At 46.8% G+C, this 20,984-nt stretch overlaps 2 protein-coding genes across 10 annotated transcripts in view; both read right to left on the bottom strand.

Moving 5' to 3' along the window:
- KMT2D (lysine methyltransferase 2D) overlaps positions 1 to 4,424 on the bottom strand; it is a 40,457-nt gene extending 36,033 nt beyond the window's left edge. For all 9 annotated transcript variants that reach the window (XM_079775889.1, XM_079775894.1, XM_079775891.1 and 6 more), the window contains exon 1: positions 3,243 to 4,424. The gene's annotated coding sequence lies outside the window, so the exon portion shown is untranslated. The remainder of the gene's footprint in view (positions 1 to 3,242) is intronic.
- Positions 4,425 to 7,708: 3,284 nt separating this feature from the next.
- On the bottom strand, positions 7,709 to 11,217 carry RHEBL1 (RHEB like 1). Its single transcript, XM_079775452.1, has 8 exons — positions 10,995 to 11,217; positions 10,312 to 10,383; positions 9,879 to 9,946; positions 9,522 to 9,604; positions 9,158 to 9,214; positions 8,908 to 8,955; positions 8,001 to 8,082; positions 7,709 to 7,837 (listed from the first exon to the last, which is right to left on the bottom strand). The coding sequence occupies exons 1-8, from the start codon at positions 11,044 to 11,046 to the stop codon at positions 7,748 to 7,750; spliced, it is 552 nt and encodes a 183-aa protein (XP_079631578.1). The 5' UTR covers positions 11,047 to 11,217; the 3' UTR covers positions 7,709 to 7,747.
- Positions 11,218 to 20,984: the final 9,767 nt, after the last annotated feature.

A 20,984-nucleotide genomic window follows, 5' to 3' on the forward strand; every position in this document is an offset into this window, starting at 1 on the left:
GCATATTTTCCTAAACCTCAGCGAGAACTAAACACAGCCCAAAAAAGAAAGAAGAATAAGAAAAATTACAGAGTGAGGTAGAAAAAAGGGTTCCTACAGAAGGAAGAAAGGGATAGGTGCCAGCAGCTATTAATGGTATCTAAGGTAAGGGCTTAGCAGAGAAAGAAAAGTATAGTATTCCCAGAGAAGGAGGAGGGCGGGGAGAATCCCTAAAACAGAACTCTAAATAAAATTTGAGAAGTTTATCTCTTGCCTTTTCCACTCCTTTTGTTTAACCAGAGGGGCCACATACAAACCTTAGCAAGGACAAGCCCCTCTTCTCAAACCAACTACCAAATAACCTTGTCAGCCACTTGGGGTTGAGTGACTGGGGCAGATGAGACAGGGGAAGCCCTCAAAGGTGCCCAGGATCAATAAATCAATTACTTGAGAACCACAATATTAGTCTTCGTTCCCTGAACTCACACTCCACTTCCAGAGATTAATAATGAGCCTCTGTGACATGTCACAGGAAAGGAAATTTTATTTTATTCCCCCCAAACTATCAGAATCTACTAGATTAGAAAAGTGAAGTATCACTTGATGCCTGTTCCCTCCATTCCCAAATCATCTCTTTCCAAAACCTACCATACAACCACACCTGAAAGGAAAGCAAGGTGGTTATCTGGCAGGCCCAAGAAAAGCTGCTCTGGAACTTCAAGGGGCCCTTAGAAGGCACCTATGAGAAGCAGGGGCTGGAGGTCAGGGCACCAGCCAGGCCCCTCTTCCTGTTCAGTCATTCAAGGCTTGAACACACCCAGAAAGCTTCAAAGTTTCCTAAATGTGTGAATTTTACTGTATGCCCCCAAAGATCTTCCACCTGCTCTGCTCTTAAAGTTAAGTCCAAAGGAGTCACAAATAAAAAGCAACAGTGATAATACAGTGGGTGGGAGGAAGACTACTTCACACAAGGCCAGAGGGACAAATTCCTCTGCCCTCCCCGGAGCACAGCCCTCTCAAGCTGGTAAGCTTGAGGAGGTACAGAAACCACCTGCATCCAGCCTTGGGAGACAGAGTACCAACATCCTCCAAAGTCACAGCCTCACTCATAGAGTCACGGAAGATGAGAGATCACAAAGTGAAGAGGAGAATGTCCTCCAAGCTGTACTATATCTAGGGGTACCTCCAAGAAGCCTGAGCCCCATTTCCCTACCCCTGCAGTCTGGCACCTGCACCCCAATGCTGAGTCCTAGCTGTCAGGCCCCTGAACAAATCTAAACAAATAAATACCACAGGTTCCCTGTCCCATCATTCACAGCCAGAAACCACACACACACATATACATCAAGGGTTTTTTCACTAGTTCTAAAATGAGCTAATGCCTGGCTAGGCTTCCTCTGGGTAACTAGAGTTCCCCCTGAAGTACAGATCTAAGGAGTAAAACTGTGCTGGCTGCCCTTAGTCCTAGGTCTAAGAAGCCCAAAACAGCAAGGAAGAAGGCCGGGTGGCACACTTTCCTCTCAGCCTTTATCCCAGACCAATAGCTTTAACTCCATTTTCCCAGCCAAGGGGGAAATGGAGGCTTGGAGGGGTGAAAGGCTGAAGCAGGCTCTTGAGTGAACAACTTCTCTAGGACTCAGGACTTCCTGGTTCCCAACCTGAGAATCAAACCACACCTCTCCCCGCCCTCGTTTTGGGTTGACCCTCTAGGAAGAACCCAAATGGCAACACCAGTCCTGTAGACCCTCTAGACCAGCGGTCGCCAACCTTTCGGACCTCACGAACCACCAGTGGTCCGCTGACCACCGGTTGGCGACCTCTGCTCTCGACAGTCCCTGGGTCATCCTGGGGTAATCCACAGCTAACAGGGAGAGGCCCCTCCTAAGGAAGTTCATTGAGGACAGACAACAGGAGATGTCCTCCATAGGAGGCAGGGGCAGAGAGCATGGGTGACAGCTAACCTCGCTCTACCACTCCTGTGCCACCTCCCACCTTGGGGTTAATATCCAGAAATCTTTCAAGGGCAAAATCCCTATTTTCTCCTTCCCAAGACCAGGCTCAAAGAGATCTAGCCCATGTATGTATGTTTCAGGGGGTGGAATGAAGGAGTAAGACACCCCAGCCAAATCCCTGCTGGGCAGCATGACAGCTGTGAGAGGGGCTGTCCCAGCCCAGGGCCCAGAGGCATGAGGCTCATGCTGCACTCTTCCTACACTCCCATGTATACCCCTTCTTCTCAGTACCTTCGGGCAGGTTTGGAAACACTAGCTTCTGCAGAAACAGCTCTGCAGATCGTTTCTCCTCCAAAGAGATACAGACTCCTCTATTCTGTAGGCTTGGGACAGGAGCAGAGGGCCAGTTAACATTCCCTGATCAAAAAGGGTTGGAGAGGTTGGCATGGGCCTGCAGGACTGGCCAAGGACTTATGAGCAACCAGCTCACCACACCAGGTCCTGAGAAAGCGGGACACAAAAGCCATTTTTTGCAGCCCACATTCCCAGGGAACAAATCTCAACTGCCTCCTCCATAATCCTCTAGAGATTATGTCCATCCTGAGAGGAGGGGAGGCAAACCAGGCTAAGACAGCACTAGGCCTCGCTGCGGTCACTTTGCCAGGCAGGGGTAGTTTAAAGTTGACCAGCAAGGCCAGACTGCCCCCAGCCCCACCTCCTTCTTGCACCAGCCACCCCCTTCATCACACTAGTCAGTTTCCACACACACTCTCCCCTGTCCGCAGTCAAATAAGGCCTGGTGAAGGATCTAGGATTCCCTGAGTCTCCCAGAGGCTGCTCTGAGTACCCCGATGGGCAAGAACAACCTTAAAGTCCAGCCTGGCTGTAAGTCTGACGGCAGCGGCACCCTCCCCACCCTCCCAAGTTCTTCTGTTCCCAAGGCCCACCAGGAACCCTGAGGGAGAAGCAGTCGTTGATGAGGATTGGTGCTGGCACCAGGGCCTGGGTCCTACTTTAGGAGAGCTCCCCCAACACAAAAATAAACAGGCAGAGAGGCGATCTGGCCAGGTTTCTAAAACTCCCGTGGTTCCCTGAACCCCCAGTCTTTAACGAGGCACACCCCAAGACACCAGGCCTCAGTTCTGCCCCAGCCACTGGCTCAGGTTCCCTTGACAGACCCTGCCAAAAGAGCCCTCCTCAGCCCTGGCACCCCTTTCTCCAACCTAAAGGCCAGCTCCGGCCAAGACAGTCCATCTGGCTGTGCCCCCAGTCCAACCCTTTCTGGGCCTTGGCCGGACGGACTTCACTCACCTCTTCACAGGGCGATCCAGAAATCCTCATCCGAGAACATGGCCAGAGCCCGGGCCGCTCCCCGACCTCCAACCGCCAGAGCGATCACAGCCGCCCCCCGCACGGGGGGGCTTAGGGTGGCCAAGAACGGTAAATCCAGGTCGGAGTGGCCACCCTCCCCTCCAAAAAAAGCAAGAAGCCAAAGACGGGTTCTGTGCTTCAGGTTCCAGCAGTTTAGGTTTCCATGGACAGCCCGAGGGCGGCGAATCCCGAGCGGACACAAAGAGAGCACCGGTGGCTTTGATCTCGGGAGCGCAGGCTCCGCATCCGCGTCGTCTGGCGGCCTCTCAGTCCTCGGGCCGGGCCAGCGCCCCGGCCGCCGGCGCCGGGCTCGGGCAGGACCAGGACGTCGAGGCTCTCCAGATGGAACGTCGAGGCGCCTCCCCAGCGGCCCGGAAGGAACGCCGCGCCGCCCCGCGCCGGCCCGGATGGAACGGGAGCCCCTCGCGGGAGCGCCGAGCCCCTCTCCCCGCCCGGGCCGGCGCCCCGGGGCCGCGCGAGCTACGGCGACGCGGAGACGGCGGGGCCGCGGGGCTGAACCTGACACACACCCAGCGACCCCGAGCGCTCGCCCTCGGCGGCTTCGAGCCCCCCACCTTCTGCTCCCCCCGGGGAAGGGAGGAGGGTAGGTGGGCGAGGAAGAGGAAGGGGCGGGCGGTGCGAGCCCTCTGCCCGCTCTCCACCGGCCGCTCCAGGCCCTGCGCTCGCCTCCCTTCCCCTCTGGCCTCCGGAGCTGCCCCGCCCCCGGCCTGGCCGGCTCTGATCGGCGACACTCCCTCGACCCCCGGCTGGCTGTGGTCGCGGGGGGCCTAGAGGTGTATGGCCCAACCCCGGCTCCCGGCGCCGGGGGGTCAGGAAACTGAGCGGAAAGTGGGGAACGAGGCAGCCATTTGCAACCGGAGAGGAAAGTAGTGCAGCGCGGCGCCGCTCCGCCTCCCCCCCTCCGCCTCCTGTTCGGCCGGTAGGGTGGTTCCTGCGATGGGGCTATTTCCTGGCCCAAGATCTCGGCAGCGGTCGTGGAGATTCTGGAAGCCTCCGGTGCAAGACCTAGGGGGGGCCCTTTTGCCTGGGGAACCCCACTGGAGAAGGGGAGAAAGGAGAAGATTGGCCCTATTTTGTGTTGGAGCGGAGCAGCGGAGGGATACGGCCCTCTCGGAGGAAAGGCTGTGACTCTGCAGTTCTACGCACACGCTGCGGGATCCCTCCGCCACGCGTTAACCCCGACGGCGCCGGGCGGCCGCCGGGTAGACACGTGGGAATGAAGCCCCCCTCCTCTTCGCCCGGGCCCTGGAACTGCCTCCTTCACTGCCCAGTTCGGGAAACTAGGACTTCTGTCACTTTCTAATTCCGTTCCCTTGGAGTTCTAGTCCCCGAAACTCCAACTGCCCCCTTGAATTAACCAGAAGCAACCTTTCCTGGGAGGGGGGACAGAAGAAGAGCCAGGAGATTGGCCGCTGCTCTGCATCTTGGGAACTGGAGTCCGCAAATGGAGAAAGTGAGGCACGGCGCCTGGCGCTGCAAAGGGTGGCTTTTTGCCACGTTCGGGGACCGAAAAAAAGCGGAACGAGTCGTTGCTTCTGACTCTCAAAACCCCTCGTGAGGAAAATAGACTGTCAGTAACCCCCCCATTACCACACACACCTCCCCCATCAAAACATAAATGTAGTTCCCGTCCTTTCCCGGGTGCCCCGACCCCCAGTCTTTTCGGATCTTCAGGGCCTGTGTCCCCTTTTTTTTAGTAAACTAGAGGGACTGTACCTTGGATCCTGGCTGCCACCTGGCTGGAGTACTGTTTGCAGATCCCAAACACTCTGCAGACCACCCCCTTGCCCCCCCCCCCCCGCCCCCATAAGTCTGGATGAGGAATGGAATGCCTTTTCTGTCTTAGCTGTATCCAAGGGATGGTCAGGAGGAGACAAATTCATTATGTACTAGATACTTTATATATTCTTAGTTATGCATTACTTGGATTATGTCTGTATTACAGATGAAGAGACAAGGTAACATTGTCCAACAAACCACGTCTAGTGGGAAGTAGAGCCATGAGTAAACAATGGCCATGTTTTTCCTAGGATTGAGGAGATATATATATTAAGATGTGGAGAAAGGCAGGCAAATCAGGTGCAGGGCCAATTCTGTGGGAAAGGGTTTACAGTGCTATCCAATAGAACTTTCTGCAATGATGGAAATACATTATAACTACACTATCTAATGTGCACTATAGGTACACTAATATAACTTGGCCACATGTAGCTATTGAACACTGAAATGTAGGTGGTACAACTGAGGAACTTTTTAATTTTAATACTAAATTAAACTTAAAAAGCCACGTGTGACTTGTGGCTTCCATATTGGAGAGTGCAGGAGATCTAAATCCCTACTGGCCAGAGTCATAGAAGGGATCAGGACTAAGAGTGTCCTGTGCTAGCCACACACTAACATCTGTGCCCTGTACTGACCATGCAGGTCTATTTCAGCAAAAAATTCCAGCAGTAATCCCACAACCATCCCAGCTATAGTGGAATATATAAATCAAGACAAAAGCTGGAAAATGGAAGCTCCCCCCCCCCCCTCTCCCTACTCTCTGCACCCAAAGGCAGGGAGGTAGACTCCACCAGAAAGACCTCCAATAACTAAATAGCTACCATTTCTTAAAGGCTTATTATGTATGAGAAGCAGTGTTAAGCATTTCATATATCACCTCAGTTTAATTCTCACCTCAACCCTGTGAAGGCTTGACTATACTTCATAAATGAGAATTTGAGGCTCAAAGAGGTTAAGCAAGATTACACAACTAAGTGGAAGAGTAATTATTCCAACCCAGCCATTCACCACTATTCTTTACTACTATCCAGCCTTGAAGTTGACCGATACACTTCTAGGAACCCTCAGGCAAAAGCCTATACCAACCCTCATGGAAAGGGCAGCAGGAAGGCAGGCACCTGTAAGGAGTGTTCCAGGTGAGATGTGCAAAAGGACCTAATTTAATGTAAGGAGAGAGGGCGATGACAGCCCTAAAGAGATTCCTAAGCCACTGAGATTGCTCTTTGCAGTATGCTTCTTCCAGCAGCCCTTATTTCTTTTTAGATTCTGGATCAGAGATGCAAAAGCAGTTGTCAGGGCTTCTGAAAACCAGCATGACAAACAATTATCCCCAACTGTAAGTCCAACTAGCCTGGAGCCAAGCACTAGCAAGATCACAGCTGAAAATCACACCTAGGTTTTGTCCATCCTCCCCAACTAAGAATACCTCAGTCTCCCCCAGTTGGCAGAAGTTTATGCCCTCCTGTGAAGGATACCATTTAGGTAACTCCTTGGAGGAGATATACAGCCAATTAAGCCCTAGGACTGGTGGGAAGTGGGGGGTAGGCACAGAAACTATACATATATAGGGCCAAACCTTCCTAGCTGAAATATATCCATCCTCCTCCTGAGGTGGTGGACGAATAAGGACAGAAGCAATAGCCTTGACGCCTAAAAAAGACAGCACAACTCCAAAGATGTAAAAGGCATCAAAAGGTCACCAAAGGTATGAAAATAGTAAAGAAAATCTGTTTTAATGAAAGGCATGTAGACATGGGGATACAGGAGGATGGATACACACCAGAGGCATTATTTCTTACTTTACTCGATTCTCTTAGAAATACCAAATCTTCACAAAAGTTTAGTCCCTGCCTCTATACTCCTTCTCGATTCTTACATCATTAGGAATGAGGGGATTCCTTCCTCTTCCCCAAATCCTACCTTCTCTCTGAGTTCCAGCAAATGCCAAGGCCCAGGAGAGAAGCTAGGGCCGTTGTGGCAGCTGGCCACTAGAGGGTAGTGTTTCTGTAGTTAAGGGGCTCTTGAGAGCCTACAAACTTGGATGGGTGTGGCAGCCAAACGGTACCTGTAAAGGAAGTCTTAGGGTAATGGTCCTGAATGAGAAGTCAGGAGTAGGAACAAGGTAGGAGGAAAGAAATTAGCCCTGAATCCTCACCAAAGACCACAGTCATCAATCCTTGGAAAATGAGGTATTGGCGCTGTGTTCTCCCATATACAGAGAAGTCAACTACAAAAAGATTTATCAGTTTATTTGCATATATACATTGTCACCCCAAGGAGCTAGCTCCACTTCTAGAGTCCTTAACTCCCTTCACCCAGCCAACATCCAAAACCTACACAGGAGACTGGGTCCTGAATACCCAGGACTCATATCGCAACCCCGCAGGTTATAAGAATTCATTTAGCAAAAACAGAGGCCAGTGCCCATTAGACATCCTTGCCCCTTTGTAAACATTGACAACCAGGCCACTGGAGCCTGGGGAAAGTGTGCAAACGTGAGGGTTCCATACTGTGTGCCCAGAGGGCCAGGACACAGCTGGCAACCATACCCGTGAAGTCCTGAGGACCTGCCCCCCCCACCCCCCCTGTGGCCTGGCAAGTGCCAGGGGAAGAATCCAGGCAGCTACCCCATGCTTGAGGGTTCACATGAGACTGCAGCGGCGCTCTTGCCCGTAGGAATTCTCCACACGGGCAATCTCCTGGATGACTTTGGTGAAGATGCCTTGAGTCAGCTGCACGGGATAGAGATTCAGGGCAAAAAAAGTTAGTTCATTGCCCATAGTACCACCCAGCTCTAAGGTGAATACCCCCCTCTCCACCATCCCCACCACCAAGCACTTCCATAAGAAAAAATACCGCCACCCCCACCATCTCCCTAATTTTCAGACCCAGCACCTGATTCTCTCGAGCAGATGATTCCATGAATGTCGCACCCCATGACTCTGCCAACTTCTTCCCTTCAATTGCCTGGACCTCCCTGGAAGCAAATTTGGGGCATGAAGATGGAAGACAGCAATGTCCCCATGTTCTCTACAAAATCTTTTCTTTTTTAAATTAAAAAATATATATACAGAGAGAGGGAGAGGGAGAGACAGAAACATCAACGATGAGAATCATTGATTGGCTGCCTCCTGCACACCCCCTATTGGGGATCAAGCCCGCAAACTGGATATGTGCCCTTGACTGGAATTGAACCTGGGACCCTTCAGTCTGCAGGCCAACACTCTATCCACTGAGCCAAACCAGCTAGGGCTCTTTTTTTTTTTTAATCCTCACCTGAGGATATTTTTTTCATTGACTTTTAGAGAGAGTGGAAGAGAGGGAGGAAGGGGGAGGGGAGCAAAGAGAAAGAAACTGATGAGAGACACATGAGGCACATCGATTGGTGGCCTCCTGCACCTGCCCTGACTGGGCAGGGATCGAACCAATGTACGTGCCTTTCACTGAGAATTGAACCCACAACCATTGGGTCCGAGGGCCGATGCTCTAATAACTGAGCAATACGGGCCAGGACTGCAAAATCTTTATAAAATCTAGATTTCTTCTAACCCATCCCACTTCCAATATTTAGAAGGAGGGTTGGGGAAGGAGAAAATATAAGTAAAACAAAGAAGCCTGGAACTAAGGCTTGAAATATGAAATTATAGCTTTTGCAACAGAAGAGTTATATCTTAACCTTCAAGTTAGAAACAAAAAGGGTGAAATGACTTGGTTCAAGTCAATGGCAGAGCCAGGACCAGAGCCTGATTGATTTCTAGCCCAGCTTACTTTCCTTCATCTTGAGCTGCAGAGATTACCATACCTGTCTGGAGAGAGATCTGCCTTGTTCCCCACTAGCACCACCGGCAGCCTGTGAGGAAACAATAGTTACTACAGGATCCCCTCCAACCACCCATGGACCCCAACCTCCTTCACATCAGGGCTGGACAACTCCCCATCAGACCAGACAGGATCTCGTCCCAGCCTCCTCTCTAACTTAAACCAGAATTCCCTTCTGCTCTCTCCCATGCTGCAGTATCCACATTATGTCTCTATTCCCTAGGTCCACTTACCGAGTTTTCCCATGGCCTTCATGTAACTTTTGGTACAGATTCTCAATGACGTGGAAGCTTTAAACACAAGAAATGGAGCTATCAGACTGCGGAATCTCAGAGGGAAGGCAGGGGAGGTGGATGGGTGGGAAGAGATCAACCAAAGAACTTGTATGCATATATGTATAACCCATGGACACAGACAATAGGGTGGTGAAGGCCCGGGGCGGGGGGTTGGAGGTGGGCTAGACAGGTCAATGGGGGAAAAGGGGGACATATGTAGTACTTTCAATAATAAGGATTTAATTAAAAAAAAAAAAAGAAAGAAAGAAAGAAATGAGCCACAACCCTCAAAAGTCCCCTACTCCCAACCTTGGTCACTTACCTATGCAGAGAGGTGACAGAATACACAAGCACATAACCATGGACCCCAATGATGAATGAATAGGGCAGAATGCTGTACTCATCCTGATAAGAAAAAGAAATATTAATACCTAGATCCATAATACTCAGATGACAAAGGTTGGTGGACTGTATCCTGGTACCCTCCCTGGGGGACCCCCTATTCCAGTCACTTTTATTCAACAAGTATCTATTGAGTAGCTCCAATGAGTGCTACACACTACCAGATGCTAAAATGCTTTTCTTTTAATACTAATTTATAAATGAACCACAGAGGCTACCAGATTTCATCTCACAGGACTGAACTACCACATTTGGATACCCCACCCCAAACTAGTACCTGCCCTGCAGTGTCCACCAGGTGTAGGTGAAACTCGTCTTTGCCAAGAGTCACTATCTTGCTGTAAGCTGTAAAGAAAAGAAAACTTGACTGTGAGGTGCTTTGTAGGGCTAGCGATGTGTACCCCCATACATTTTTAACCCCGGGGGGAGACACAGATGGACTAGGTCCAGGGAGCTCTCCAGGAAACTGGAGAGAAAATATTAAGATTCTTATTGTCTACATCTGCACCATTCTGGACTCAGTATCTTGCAAAATCCACACTCTGGCTCCACTCATAGAAAGGACTGCTAGAGAAGAGATTAGATTTAATGCCTAATCAAATAATACGATTAAATTATTCCTTGGCATCAGGATAATCCCATATTATGGAGCTGGGTGGGGCACCCAAGCCCTCCCTTACCGCCCAACCCCCAGGGAGAAGTTCACTCACTATTATCCACTGTAGGATCATAGCCTTCCAGGAACTCGCCCTCCACAAACTGATGTGCCAAAGATGTCTTCCCTGTAGAAAACAGAGGTAGTATCCAATTAGCTATCCTCATTCACACCCTCTGTCCTTTTGGGCTGTAGCCCAAGAGTAAAGGGGACCCCAAATTAGCACCCTAGTCTGTGATTGCCCCATGCAATACTTTCCCTTAGCCTACCCTCAACCCTCTTTTCGCCCTGGGTCTCTGCACCTAGGCCACCGGATGCATTCAGTAGCCCCGCAGGAAGCCTTTCCCGCCTCCTTTCCCCACCCCACCCCTGGGAATTTCCGAGATTCCCTAGGATCAAGTCTGTCCCTCCCCCGGACACCTGCGACTTACCCAACACAGACCACGCCCTGCCATCAAACGCTGACCCCATCCCTACCCCCACCCCCAAGACTAATGCTGGAGACCACCCCGGTATTCCTATAGCCAAGTCCACATTAACCCTTATATATTCTGCTTCCTGCAGCCCTCCACACACTATCACCACCCCAGGCTTTCCTCCAATATCCTTTCAATCCTCGCTCCACATCTCCATCCTAACGATGCCACCATTCCTCCCTAGTCGCGTTCCCGCGGCAGCGCGCCTCCTCTGGCCACAAAGCAGCGGTGCGTCCATGCTCTCCCCAGGGCGGAGACTCACCTACAGAGCGGTACCCGAGGATGACCACCTTCCTATAGCGGACTAGCGGCATGGCAGGGGTCGGCCCCGAAGGGCTTGCAGAACTGCGGGCTGGGAAAGCCCTAAGAAGAGGAGGTCACAGTGTAGACAGATGCAGCAACTGGCTCAGAAAAGCTCTCTCGAAGGTGCAAGGGGCAAGCTAGAAAGAAACCAAAACAAGCGCCGCGCCCGGAGCTCGCCACGTGATCACAACACAGCAAGACTAAAGCGAGGGAGAGGCGCGCCGGGAGAACTACTGTGCCGCGTCGCGCCGGGCTCCGCCCCCCAGGCCGCTCTCCATTGGTCTGTTAGAAAAGATTAGGGTGGGGCCACCAGCAGGAGGAAAGGGTGGGCCTCACGTGTAGCGGGAGAACCAGGAGGTGCGCGTGCGCAGACTAGAGCCGGTTCATTCATAAAGAAACAGAAAGGAACCCAGGGTCCTAGAGGTGTTTGCGTATTTGCGACTTAGCAAAAGTGGCTGCAAAGAATCATGGATAAAACACATCCATTGTGGCTGGCCTGGAATTTCTGATCAAAAGATTCTAGGACTTCCTTTTGCAAGATATCTGGGGTCCTTGAATAGGAAAAAAAGGCCAAAGTTCTAATATATTCCCTCTGCTTCCCCCAGCCTTCTGCCCCAGACTTTTATTGTCAAGTTTCCACCTTCTTCCAGGATCTAACTTCGGAACTGCAATTATTATTCTTGGGAGAATTGTTACAATTTATGGCCAGGTCGTTCGAGGTTTCGTTGTCATAATCAACATTTATTTATTCAACAGATAGTTATTAAGCATATACTATATGTTCTAGGCATTGCTCTAGCTTTGGGGATAGAGTGATGAATATGACAAACAAGGTTTCTGTGCTCACGAAACATAAAACCTAGTTGGACCTAGTTGGGTCCCTGCCGATTTGGCTCAGTGGATAGAGCATCGACCTTCGGACTGAAGGGTCCTGGGTTCCATCCCAGTCAAGGGCACATGCCCGGATTGGGCTTGGCCCCCAGTTGGAGGCAGCCAATCAATGATTCTCTCTCATCATTGATATTTCTATCTCTCCCTTTCCCTTCCTCTCTGAAATCGATAAAAATATATAAAAATAAAATGTTATGTATTTAAAAAACCTAGTTGGGAAGAGACAAACATATAAACAAGGAAACATTAAGTATTATTAAGTGCTGTAAAAGATAGGTAATAAGAAATGACCATTTTAGACCAGTGATAATTTTTAAAATATATTTTTATTGATTTCAGAGAGGAAGGGAGAAGGAGAGAGAGATAGAAACATCAATGATGAGAGAGAATCACTGATCAGCTGCCTCCTGCACACTCAACACTGGGGATTGAGCCCACTACCTGAGAATGTACCCTGACCCAGGGAATTGAACCGTGACCTCCTGGTTCATAGGTCAGTGCTCAACTACTACTGAGCCATGCCAGCCCGGCAGGCTAGTGATACCTCTGCTCAAAGGAAGCCTTGTTTAAACTCAGGTCTGAATGACAATAAGGAGCTTGCTAGCACAAGATTTCCACAGAAGAGTCCGTCACTGTTCTGCCTGCCACTAAAATAGGGATAATTTTCTTCTCTTTTAAAAATATGTTTTTATTGGCTCTCCCTCCAGGGAGCATGCCCATGCATTTTCCTTTTCTCTCTATTTCCCTTTCTCTTCCCCTTCCCCCGATTCCCCCTCCCTAGGCACCATTAGCTTCCTCACTCCCAAGGGCCCTTCCTTTACCTCTAGAACTTGTTTCCTAAGCCTATTTCTTCTAGGAATTACTTTTTCTATCTCTGTAATTTACAGAATAAGTTCTCTTATAGTTTGGGTCTTGCTCTGAATTCTTTCCTAGCCAGAACCCATGTACCAAGGTTGCTGAACTCAGGTTTGGTCTGACCCCACCTGTCAGGCACATGGTGCCATTCCCACTGCCTACAACATATTTGGTGCTGCATGACTCGGATTGTTTCATCACTGGCTCTGTGAAGCACATTTATGGGAACTCCAGGTGTGACCCAAAGGAATCAGCACAAAAGATCTGAGCACCAATGTCACCTCCTTGGAGAGGCCTTGCCTGACCACCTTATTACATAGCAGTTGCATCTCTCAGTCCAAGAGTTGCATGGATGAAAATTCTGCTACATGAGATATCTGATATTTTACTGCTTAAGTTTTCTTCTAGGATTTTTATGGCTTCACGACTTACATTTAAGTTTTTTATCCATTTTGAGTTTATTCTTCTGTATGGTGTAAGTTAGTGGTCTACCTGTCAGAATGGCTATCAACAATAAATCAACAGACAAGTGCTGGTGAGGATATGGAGAAAAGGGAACACTAGTTCACTGCTGGTAGGAATGCAGACTGGTGCAGCCACTGCGGAAAACAGTATGTAGTTTCCTCAAAAAATTAAAAATGGACTGCCACCCAGCCGGCATGGCTCAGTGGCTGAGCGTCAATCTGTGAACCAGGAGATCCCGGTTAATACTGGTCAGGGTACATGCCCGGGTTGTGGGTTCCATCCCCAGTAGGGGATGTGCAGGAGGCAGTCGATTGATGATTCTCTCTTATCACTGATGTTTCTCTCTCTCTCCTCTCCCTCTCTGAAATCAATAAAAATATTATTTTTCAAAAATGGAACTGCTGTTTGACCCAGTGATCCCACTTCTGGGAATATATTCTAAAAACTCCGAAACACCCATTGGAAAGAATATATGCACCCCTATGTTCATAGCAGCGCTATTTGGAAACAGCCCAAGTGCCCATCAGTAGATGAATAAATAAAAACTGTGGTACATTTACACAATGGAATATCATGCAGCTGTAAAAAAAAAAAAGAAGAAGAATCTCTTACTCTTTGAGACAGCATGGGTATATCTGGAGACTATTATGCTAAGTGAAATAAGCTAATCACAGAAAGACAAAGACAAATATTACATGATCTCATTTATTTGTGGGAGTTAATGAACAAAATGAATTGACCAACAAAATAAGACCTGAGGCATGGAACAGACTGACATATTGGGGGGTGGGGAACAAGAAGAGATAAACCAAAAAACATGTATTTATATGCATAGCCCATGGACACAGACAATAACGTGGTAAAGGCCTGGGGAGTAGGGGCTGGGTGGAGGGGAATAAAGGAGGGGAAAATATTTTTAATATGTTTTTATTGATTTCAGAGAGAGGAAGTGAGAGGTAGAAAGAGATAGAAACACTACTGATGAGAAAGAATCATTGATAGGCTGCCTCCTGCACATCCTCACTTGGGATCCAGCCTGCAATCCAGGCATGTGCCCTGACTGGGAATCGAACCATGACCTCCTGATTCATGGGTCAATGCTCAACCACTGAGTCATACCAGCAGGGAATACTTTTTTTTTTTTTTCAATTCCAAGAGAGAGAAAAGGGGAAAGAAGGGGAAGGGAGGGGAAGGGAGGGGAAGGGAGGGGAAGGGAAGGGAGGGCAGGGGAGGGGAGAGAAGACCAGCTAACCTAAAGCACATGAAGCCTAAGAGAATGGCAGGGACCGGGCCATATAAAGGAGTTTGGGCTAATTATAGTACCTAGAAAGCTGTTGATGATGTTTAAGTTGGGGCAAGACATAATCTGAATTTTGTTTCTAAAAATCTCCCTCACTGTGGAGAATGCTTTGGGGTTTGAGGGGGATAGGAGCAAGTGGAGAAGCAAGGAGATCAGCTACAGACTCTTACTTATAGTCCAGGTGAAAGGTGAGGGTGGCTAGCCTAGAATGGTAGAAATGAATAAAGTAAGGATTTCAGATATGTTCTGAGGCTGAGGTCAAGATGACTTGCTAAAGAATTGGATACAGGAGGTGAGGAAAAGAAAACACCTATATTTACAGAGAGTTTTACATTGTGCCAGGTGCATTTCATTGTTATCTCCTTTAATATTCACAAAAGCCCTATGGTTGATAATTGGTAGTATTCATTCATTCATCAACAAATACTTATCAAACAACCATCATGTCCCAGACACCCTTCTAGGTGCTGTGAAAAGAGCAGGGAACAACACAGACAAGGTCTTTGCTCACAAGAAGCAAGTATTCTTTTGGGAGAAGACCAACAATCTACAAGTAAGCAATAAGTAAGTTATAATAAAAAAAAGCTATAGCCCTGGCTGGTGTAGCTCAGTAGTTTGGGCATCAACCTGGTTTTATTCCTGGTCAGGGCATACGCCTGGGTTTTGGGCTTGATCCCCAGTAGGGGGCATGTAGGAGGCAGCCAGTGGATGTTTCACTCTCACATCGATGTTTCTCCTCTCCCTCTCCCTTCCCCTCTCTCTAAAAATCAATAAAAAAAATCTTTTTCTTTTTTTTAAGTATAACTGTAATGAGAAAAAAACATAAGACATTAATGGGCTAGCGAGTAACTTGGGGTGTGATATTCTTTTTTTATGTGATATCCTAGAACTTTTGAGAAGGTGACATTTGTACCTGAGACTTGAATGATGGGTAGCTATTATCTTACAGATGTGGAAACTGAGACTTAGCCATACAGGTAGCACACAGAAGTTATTTCTTCTGGAAAACCCTGTGAAGTGGGTATTTAGGAGTTGAATTATACTGGAGGACAGGCTTTGCAAAACTATGGAACCATCTAATGCTTTAAAAAGTTCAGATCTATGAAAGATGTTTCAAAGAGCCATTTCTTAATCTAGCCTCAGAAAGGGACCCAAATACCTTTTCTACTGGGTAAAAGAAGTTCCTTGCAAATCAGCAATTTTAGGTTGGATAATTGGTCCTGAATGAGGTTGGTAGTGATATCAGATTGAGTCTTAAGCACTGTAAGATAGAAGAACTGGATTCAATTAAATTCCATAAAAATTTATCCATCTCCACCGTGGCTAGTGTGGCTAGTCCTTTAGTGCATCAGCCTGCATAGCAGAGGGTCTCAGGTTCAATTCCCATCAAGGGCATGTATCTGGGTTGCAGGTTTGATCCCTGGCCCCTTTTGGGGGTGGTGCAGGAAGCAACCAATTGATGTATCTCTCTCACATTTCTCTCTCTCTCTCTCTCTCTCTCTCTCTCTCTCTCCCCCTCTCTCCCTTCCATCCTTTCTAAAAATCAATGAAAAAAGTATCCTCTGGTGAGGATTAAAAAACCAAAAATTTTTATTCATCTCCTATTTTGTTCCAGGCACTCTGACTATGTGTTGCATACTAGGGATGTAAAGATAAGTAAAAGATGCCTTATATATTATTTGTTTTTCTACTTTTTTCCACCCAAATCTGTGTCCAAGAGGCAGACCTTGCTCCCTGAATCACAGTGGTTTTCAGACTAAGGGGAGCACTCACAGAAGATTAAATGGAGGGAAGACAGTGTCTGTGTTCCCCACTAAAGGTCACAGCACCTCTCAATGCACCACCATCCCACCCCCCCCCCGCCCCAACACACACACACATACACACAGCTCTTTTGTTCTGTTTCTAGTAACTCCCTCTCCTCACCCCTCAAGCCTACCATGGTAACAGCCTCTCTGATACTCATCCTGGGAAACTGTTCTACCCCTTGTGATTTCCCTACACCCTGCCCACATCTTTGTAAATAGTCTCTTTATTAAATCATCCTCAAATTCTCTTGTTTTTTACTCAGGAAGAAAGCAAAAGAGCTAAAACAAAGGGTATATATATATATATATATATATATATATATACCCTTTGCCCTAGACCTCTGCCCTAACCAGGTAGCTCAGTTGGTTAGAGCCTTGTGGTTGCAGGTTCCATACCCTATCAGGGCATATACAAGAGTCAACCAATGAATGCATAAATGGGTGGAGTGGCAGATTGATGTTTCTCTCTCTAAAATCAACAACTAAAAATTAAAAATAATAAAATAAGAATTTTTTAAAAATTGTATCATGTGCTCATCTCTAGCTGCAAAGGAGCCTGGAAATTTTAGCATTTTTTTTTTCTACCCTCTATAGTTAAAGGAAGGCGGGGGAAGGAAATTAGAAATAAATGTTTAGTGAACCACTCTACAATCTCAAGACCAAGATATTTTATTAAATATCAATCACCTGAAAAAGTAATGCCTAAATGGTTACTTTTTAAAGATCATAGATATATAAAGATCACCAATATAGGATCAAATAAAGGAAGCAAATTATCCTAACATTAGGTAAATGGGCTTGGAATAAAATTTCTAGTGACAGCATCATATATTGCTGTCTCAAACAACTGAGACAAAATAAGATGAAATGCTCCCAGAAAAGAATTTTAAGTATCTCTATGAAAAGTGAAAACATTTTTACTATTTTTACATCAAAATTATGGGTTCTATGGTATAGGTCTTCTTGGTTTTCCACAGCTTTGGTGGAGAAACAGTTATGGGTTCACCTCCCTGTTGATGTATCAGTTATCAATTGTTGCATAATGAAGTATATAAAGACTTGGTGGTTTAAAACAACAACAATGTATTATTTCTCATGATTTTGTGGGTTGAATTAGCAATTCTGTTTTCTCCTGAACTCACTCATATGGCTACTAGAGGCCACAGACCCTGTTGGGTGGCCCTCTCCTTCAACTACAGCTACAGTTACAGCTCCGTCTTGGTTCCTGTCACTCCACCTTCCCTTGCTCCTTCAGAGTTAGGAGCTATCACCTCTAGTGGCTCCCCACTGATGCCAGACTCAGAATGCTTTACCATTCTTGTAGATACTCCTTCACCCTGGCCACACCTTTATGAACAGACCTTTCTTTTCTTTTTTTTAAAATATATATTTTACTGATATTTTTACAGAGAGGAAGGGAGAGGGATAGAGAGTTAGAAACATCGATGAGAGAGAAACATCGATCAGCTGCCTCTTGCACACTCCCTACTGGGTATGTGCCCGCAACCAAGGTACATGCCCTTGACCAGAATCGAACCCAGGACTCTTGAGTCCTCAGGCCAATGCTCTATCCACTGAGCCAAACCGGTCAGGGCTGAACAGACCTTTTTTTATATTCTCCTCAATTCCCCATTCGGGTGTGCAAACTGTTTCCTCCAAGGACTATGAAATGATACATTTCTGAATGTTATAGTAGGGAAAATTATCAAATAAAAAAATAAAAGACAAAATTATATTGTCCCATGTCACAGTAAAGTAGCTAGAAGCATAGTGGAAGAAAACATTCTTCAAAAAAGAAAAGTAAATACAAGAAAAGAAAAGAAAGTTGATTGATTCTGTCTGAAAGGATCAGAGATTCCACAAAGTAATTGACAATTGAACTGGACCTTAAAGCTTGAGAAGACCCTAAGGGAAAAGACAAAATGCGAAGGGAAGAGTGAAAACAGAATGCTTGGAAATGCTAAGAGGACCCAGTACCTGGGACACTGTGTGTGGGGGCTGTGTGGAAATTAAAGCTGGAAATTAAGCTGGGATCAGATCAGGGATGGTTTTTAATGCCAGCTCTAAGAATGTAACCTTTACTCAGTATCTCAGAGTTCTCAAAATACACCACTAGTGGTATATAATGTAACTTAGGTAATACACAAACTTTAAAAAAAATATGTACTTTTTAAAAAACAATATGTTTTTATTGATTTTTAGAAGAGAGGAAGGGAGAGGGAGAGAGAGAGATAGAAACATCATTGAGCGGCTGCTTACTGCACGCCCCCTACTGGGGATGGAGCCCACAACCTGGGCATGTGCCCTTACCAGGAATCAAACTGGTGACCTCTTGCTGAAACCGATTTGGCTCAATGGATAGAGCGTCAGCCTGAGGACTGAAAGGTCCCAGGTTTGATTCCAGTAGGGGGTGTGCAGGAGGCAGCTGATTGATGTTTCTCTATCATGGATGTTTCCTCTCTCTTCCTCTCTGTAAAAAGTCAATAAAATATATTTTAAAAAAAACAAAACAAACTGGTGACCTCTTGATTCATGAGTCGATGCTCAACCACTAAGCCACACTGGCCAGGCATTATGTACTTTTAATGTATGATAGGAAAAACAATAGCTATAATGCCAAAACTATGAGTTCATAAATATTCTTACTTAGAAGAGGCTAAAGTTGGTAGTAAGAAACATCAGTTGAACTAGAGAAAAATATAAAATAATTTTATGGGTGGAAAGGGACCATGGACATAATCAGGGAAAACAAAGTTTGGGAAACACTGCGATAAGCAATGGAACCTTTGCTGTTTCCTTGGTGGAGGGTTTGGGGGGAGGGCTGTACCCTGAGGAGAGCTGTGCTTTGTAAGGATCACACTGGTAGCCTTGTGGATAAGGGTGTACAGAGAGAGGTTGGGGCTGGAGCAGCAAGCCCTAAATGAAGCCAATACCCAGGAGGAGAAAGATGAGGGCCTGGACCAGGGTAATAACAGAGAGGATGGTGAGGACTTATATGAAGGGCATTCCAGACAGAAGTTATGAAATTGATGACCTGATTAAAGGGGATAAAGTAAAGAAAGATGGCAAGATCATTTACAGAATTAGAGGACATGGGAAGAAGAACAGGAATTTTTTAGTGGGGGCATGGGGAAAGAATTGAATTAATGCATTTATTTTTGACACATGGACTTTGGGCACTTCTCAGATGTTCACATGTCAATGTGTTTCTAGGCAAGCACAGAAACATAACCAGGACACACATACAGGCATCTCCTTCATATTCAATATGTCTGCTTCTCCTCTTACTCCTGCACTTACTCTTGACTTCTGTTAGCATGTAATATGATAAACACCAACCCATTTTAGGAAAATGGGAAGTACTCAGCTCCTCCTCAGGGGACCTTGCTCAATCCAGGAACCACAACCAACAATATACAAAATAATTGAATTATAACTTATTAGAGCTGGAGGATCTTGGTGGTCATCTGTATTGTTATTCTCAAACTTGAAGACGCATCAGAGTCACCTGGAGGACTTGTTAATGCAAAGATTGCTGGGCTCTGCACTGAAGTTTTTGATTCAGTATGTCTGAGCAGGATCTAAGAATTTGCATTTAAACAGGTTTCCAGATGATACTGAGGTTGCTGGTCTGGAGACTACACTTTGAGAATCACTGATGAATACAGTCTGGGAAACTGCAGCCTAGAAAAGTTATTGTTATTATAATTATTTTAATCCTCACCTGAGGATATGTTTTCTTGTTAATTTTAGAGAGAGGGAGGGAGAGAGAGAGAGAGAGAAACATAAATGTGAGAGAGAAATATTGATCAGTTGCCTCCTGTAGGTGCCCCAAATGGGGATCAAACCCACAACCTGGGCATGTGCCCTGACCGGGAATCGAACCGTGACCTCCTAGTTCATAGGTCAAAGCTCAACCACTGAGCCACGCCTGCCAAGTACTTATTTTGTACAACTGTTGTAAAAGGTAAATGTGATATCCCTATCACTCTACTATGAAACAGTTGGTGCTCATTAAATTGAAGCCATCATAATAATTATCATTATTAGTTAAAAAGTGAATTCACAGTTAGGCCAGAGGAAGGCAGATGGTCTGGCCCCCTCCCTGGACACCACCGAAAATGATGGTCCTGGGAAGAGCACTCAGTGTAGCCAACTTGGGAACTGGACTGGTTTATAACACCTCCAAATGCTCACGTGCTAGAGAAGTCTTGCCATAATTCATGAGCTCCTGATCTGGGTCCTACCATGCCAATGTATTCATTGCTTTCTCTTCATCACCAAGAATGCCTATGTCCTCTGCCTAGGGCATTTCCTTTTCCAGAGAGGTACCAGATTGTTGCTTAATGAACATAAATTCAGGATAAAGGAAAGGGGTCTCTCTGTGGGTTATTTCAGCCAGGTCATATGGAGGCCTGAAGAACCATCCCTGGCCCTCCAGTGACCACTCTGGGCACCTCCCTCCCCAAGATAATTCTGGATACACAATTCTGATCGACTGAGTTGCCCATTTGGCACATTCTACTTGGGGTTAATAGGTTGATATTGGCTGATCCATTACTCTCCCATGTTAGATATATTATTGTCAAGTAGATAAAGCTGAAAGAAATCTTTTTTTCCTTCTTACTCT

The sequence above is a fragment of the Cnephaeus nilssonii genome (genome assembly GCF_951640355.1).
Source record: "Cnephaeus nilssonii genome assembly, chromosome: 6".
NCBI classification, from domain to species: Eukaryota; Metazoa; Chordata; class Mammalia; order Chiroptera; family Vespertilionidae; genus Cnephaeus; species Cnephaeus nilssonii.

What these genes read in the sequence shown, in the direction of transcription:
- RHEBL1 (XM_079775452.1), bottom strand. Translation starts at nt 11,046, where the DNA reads ATGCCGCTAGTCCGCTATAGGAAGGTGGTCATCCTCGGGTACCGCTCT. An exon ending in CCTCGGGTACCGCTCTGTAG is followed by an intron (nt 10,384 to 10,994) that starts GTGAGTCTCCGC and finishes TGTTTTCTACAG; the next exon opens with GGAAGACATCTTTGGCACAT. An exon ending in GCAGATCTCTCTCCAGACAG is followed by an intron (nt 8,083 to 8,907) that starts GTATGGTAATCT and finishes ATTTGCTTCCAG; the next exon opens with GGAGGTCCAGGCAATTGAAG.